Source organism: Pan troglodytes, chromosome 18, assembly GCF_028858775.2.
Source record: "Pan troglodytes isolate AG18354 chromosome 18, NHGRI_mPanTro3-v2.0_pri, whole genome shotgun sequence".
Lineage (NCBI taxonomy): Eukaryota > Metazoa > Chordata > Mammalia > Primates > Hominidae > Pan > Pan troglodytes.
Window position 1 is genome coordinate 73,331,883 of NC_072416.2, and position 4,040 is coordinate 73,335,922.

The window sequence follows — 4,040 nt, forward strand, 5'->3', positions numbered from 1 at the left end:
GAGACTCAGCTGGGGCTCAAACCCGGGGATGCTGGACTCAGCCCCTGGAGGCCCCTGCCCAAGCCTGGGCCTGGAGGAGAAAGGCAATGGTCGAAGGCCACCTGGGTTAGCCCGGCTCAGCTAAGGCCACAGCTGCTGCCATCCCAGGCTTCCTGGCCAGCCCTGCACCGACACATCTTGCCCACTCCCAGGGAAGGGATTATCGCCCCAGGGTCTCCAGATAACAGCAGGCACACAGGGCTATAACAGGGACCGGCAGACAGGCGTCCTACACCCCTGCCAGCGGCACCATGGCTTTCCTCTGGCTCCTCTCCTGCTGGGCCCTCCTGGGTACCACCTTCGGTGAGTGCCAGGCCCTGCAGAGGCCGAAGGGTTGTCTCCTCTCACTCCCAGCCCCGAGGCCAGCAAGAGGCAGCAGGGTCCCAGCTCCCAGTTCAGCTGTGCACCGCAGTGTGGGCCTGGGCGTGTCACCGGCTCCATCTCTGCTGTAGGCGCTGCGAGGTCAACGCCTCCCTCCCAGGCTCAGCTGCCGCCTCTGAGCTCAGGAGATGGGGAGTCCCGCTCCCCTTCCTCACCCCCAGCAGACCTGAGGCTCTCAGGGGAGGAGGCGGGGGGAGGAGGCAGGTGTCCGGGGGCTGCCCTGAGGCCTTCAGGAAACCCCCAAACAGTCAGCGGCCCCAGCACAGGTTTGGGTGGTGAATGTGTGGGCAGCTGGGGCTTGGCACCGTTCAGTCCAAACCTTTCAGAACCTCGAGCCTCACCCTCTTAAACTCCTGCTCACGGAGCACTTCCCGGGTGCCAGGCTCAGAGCTGGCGCTCTGCCTGCTCACTCTACCAAACCTGTGAGGTCAGAAACAGCGTGATCCCCACTTTGCTGATGGGGACACTGAGTGGCTTAGCTGGGCAGGGAGGGAGCCAGGTTCAAACCCACAGAGTCTGGCCTCCCAGACTGAGCGCCGGGGCTGCCGCCCACCGCACGCTCCACCTGTGTGACTTCTCCGAACTGAGGTGGGGCCAACACCCCATTCCTTAGCAGCCCACAGCCCAGTTCATTGGACTCAGTTGTACCTGGGGATTCCAGCTCTGCGGAGAGGAGAGCCAGGGCCAACTTCTCAGAGGAGGGGATGTGGGAGCCAGTCTAGGTCCCAGAGACTGGAAAAGAGTTGGGAGTGAGAGGAGGCTGGAGCATTAGGACCTGGGTGGGTGGTACCCACCCCTCAGCCCACTCCCGCCCCCAGGCTGCGGGGTCCCCGCCATCCACCCTGTGCTCAGCGGCCTGTCCAGGATCGTGAATGGGGAGGACGCCGTCCCCGGCTCCTGGCCCTGGCAGGTGTCCCTGCAGGTGAGGGGGTTCTGCAAGGTGGGGGGCACCCTGGGTAGGGGCCAGGCTGGGGGTGCCCCCGGGTGGGAGGTGCTGACCCTCCCCATCTTGCTCCCAGGACAAAACCGGCTTCCACTTCTGCGGGGGCTCCCTCATCAGCGAGGACTGGGTGGTCACCGCTGCCCACTGCGGGGTCAGGTGAGGACCGGGCAGCCCCGGGCTCCGCTTCCAGCCCCGGTCGGGTGGGAGGGGAGCAGGGCATGTTCTCTCACCCACAACGCTCTGCCCAGGACCTCCGACGTGGTCGTGGCTGGGGAGTTTGACCAGGGCTCTGACGAGGAGAACATCCAGGTCCTGAAGATCGCCAAGGTACCCAGGCCCCGTGAAGCAGAGGGCAGGGCCGTGGGCACGGGGGGAGACCCCTCGGCTGCTTCAGGGACAGGCGCCCAGTGGGGCCGGGCAGGCCTCGTGATTCCCATTCTGGCCCTGGGGATGGACTGCTCCTTAACGGGCACCAGGGAAGGAGTCTGTCCTCGAAGGCTGCAGGTCCTGCCTCCTCCCAGGGCCTCACCCCGGCACTCTGGCCCCCACCCCCAGGTCTTCAAGAACCCCAAGTTCAGCATTCTGACCGTGAACAATGACATCACCCTGCTGAAGCTGGCCACACCTGCCCGCTTCTCCCAGACAGTGTCCGCCGTGTGCCTGCCCAGTGCGGACGACGACTTCCCCGCGGGGACACTGTGTGCCACCACAGGCTGGGGCAAGACCAAGTACAATGGTGAGAGGCCGCGGGGCTGCCTCTGGGGTCTGGGCTGCCTGGCTGTGGAGTCCCCCTGTGACCATTTGGCTCTTCTTGTTTGGCTCTAAATTCCAACACGCTCCTAACTGCCCGTTCGTTATTGAAAATCTTCTGAATTTAAAATCCCCCAAATGCAAATAAAATCCAGGTCAGATCATGAGGAGCCTGCACAGGGAGCTTCTGAGCAGCGTCCAGCCGGGTGAGCCCTGCCCTGGCTGACCTGCCTGGAGTCGCAGCGCGGGGCTCCCACCCGCGCAGTGCCGAGGCCCCCTTGTCTCACAGGCGCTTCTGAGGCTCCCGGGGCCGTACCCAACATCGTGGTGATGGTGCAGGGGAGGGCAGGCATGTCGGCCCCGGGTCTCTCCCTCCACTCTTGGCTGAGTGAGCCCAGGGGCCCTGACCCTCCTCCTGTCCTGCAGCCAACAAGACCCCTGACAAGCTGCAGCAGGCAGCCCTGCCCCTCCTGTCCAATGCCGAATGCAAGAAGTTCTGGGGCAGAAAGATCACCGACGTGATGATCTGTGCCGGGGCCAGTGGCGTCTCCTCCTGCATGGTGAGGCTGGCCCTGCCCAGGCCCTGGCCAGGCGAGCGGGGTGCAGGGGAGGTCTGGGCTTTCCACCCCTCTCTGGTCTCATTTACTAACCCCACTCCTTCCTGGGTGTCAAGAGTCGCCTTGTTGCAAAATTCCATGGCCAATGTCAGAGCCAATGGCTCTTGGAGTTGTGCAGGGCACAATCTGGACAGTGGATCCCAGCAGGCCAGCGGGCTCCAGCAGCCCCCCCTCCCTCACACGGACCCCTTGGCCAGCCCCACCATGCTCTTCCTCCTATTGGTCAAACCAGCTTTACTGAGCTGCCATTAAAGGGTCCCATTCCGGGGCTGGCTCAGGCTTCCAGGGGCATGAACCACATAAGCAGCTACTAGGGTCTTTCATAACCCACGCAACAGCACATGCTGAGCCTTTGCTGTGTGTGGGGTCCTGGACTGGACTCTGGGAACAATGTCCAGTGGCCCCTGAGAACAGTCTGTCTCGGCTGCCAGATCCAAGCCCCCTTCTCCCTCTCCCACAGGGCGACTCTGGCGGCCCCCTGGTCTGCCAAAAGGATGGAGCCTGGACCCTGGTGGGCATTGTGTCCTGGGGCAGCGACACCTGCTCCACCTCCAGCCCTGGCGTGTACGCCCGTGTCACCAAGCTCATACCTTGGGTGCAGAAGATCCTGGCTGCCAACTGAGCCCGCGGCTCCCTCCGACCCTGCTCCCCACAGAGCCTCAGTAAACCCATGGAACACACGTCGGCGCTGTCCGTCTTCTGTTTTGGGGCCTCCAAGGCCTCACTCCACTCCGGAACCTGGGCCCCCACTGGGCTGGACTGGGCTGGGCTAGGCATGGGCGGCCTCTGGGAGGACCCTTCCTTAGTCCCCTCTGCCACCACTCAGGCTCCTGCTTCCCAGAGAGTGGCCAGGAACACACGGGCAGATGAAAAGGGGTGCAGAGACAGACGGGGGATCTGGCTGGTGGGGACCGGGTGGACCTTGGCCCCCATCCTCAGCACCTGTCCCCAGGCGACAGGTTCTTGCCACCCACCCTTGCTGTCTTGCTTTGGGCCCTGCAAGAGGGCGTGGGCAGCGTGGGGGCTGTGGGGGGATGAGCTCACTCTGGCCCCACAGACCTGTGGCTCCAAGGAATCTTCCCACGGCCACTCCTAGGGCTGCCAGACATACGCTGGAGCCAGGAGCGTTATCAACGCAAGGACTGGTGATGAGGTGGGTGGTGTCGAGGTGGGCCATGATTGGTGAGCTCAGGGGACAGTATGGGGTCCCTCTGACATCCCATGGCCTTTCTCTGGATCACTGGCTTCCCCCTGGCAGTGACTTTTTTTTTTTTTTTTTTTTTTTTTGAGACAGAGTCTCACTCTCTCGC

At 63.5% G+C, this 4,040-nt stretch overlaps 1 protein-coding gene across 2 annotated transcripts; it reads left to right on the forward strand.

Annotated features, from left to right (window-relative positions):
• The first annotated feature begins 289 nt into the window (after positions 1-289).
• Positions 290-3,396, forward strand: CTRB2 (chymotrypsinogen B2). Of its 2 annotated transcripts, NM_001391964.2 has the most exons (7): positions 291-342; positions 1,239-1,342; positions 1,440-1,519; positions 1,612-1,690; positions 1,919-2,099; positions 2,540-2,673; positions 3,191-3,352. In NM_001391964.2, exons 1-7 carry the CDS (start codon positions 291-293, stop codon positions 3,350-3,352), a joined length of 792 nt encoding a protein of 263 aa, NP_001378893.1. The 2 variants fall into 2 exon arrangements, with proteins under 2 accessions (XP_054524015.1, NP_001378893.1); XM_054668040.2 differs by lacking the exon at positions 2,540-2,673 and having other exon boundaries at positions 290-342; positions 3,191-3,396.
• The last annotated feature ends 644 nt before the right edge of the window (positions 3,397-4,040 follow it).

Excerpts from the sequence above, each read along its gene's own strand:
- CTRB2 (NM_001391964.2), top strand. The coding sequence starts at position 291 with ATGGCTTTCCTCTGGCTCCTCTCCTGCTGGGCCCTCCTGGGTACCACC. Across the intron at positions 343-1,238 it reads CCTCCTGGGTACCACCTTCG|GCTGCGGGGTCCCCGCCATC; the intron begins GTGAGTGCCAGG and ends TCCCGCCCCCAG. Across the intron at positions 2,100-2,539 it reads GGGCAAGACCAAGTACAATG|CCAACAAGACCCCTGACAAG; the intron begins GTGAGAGGCCGC and ends CCTGTCCTGCAG.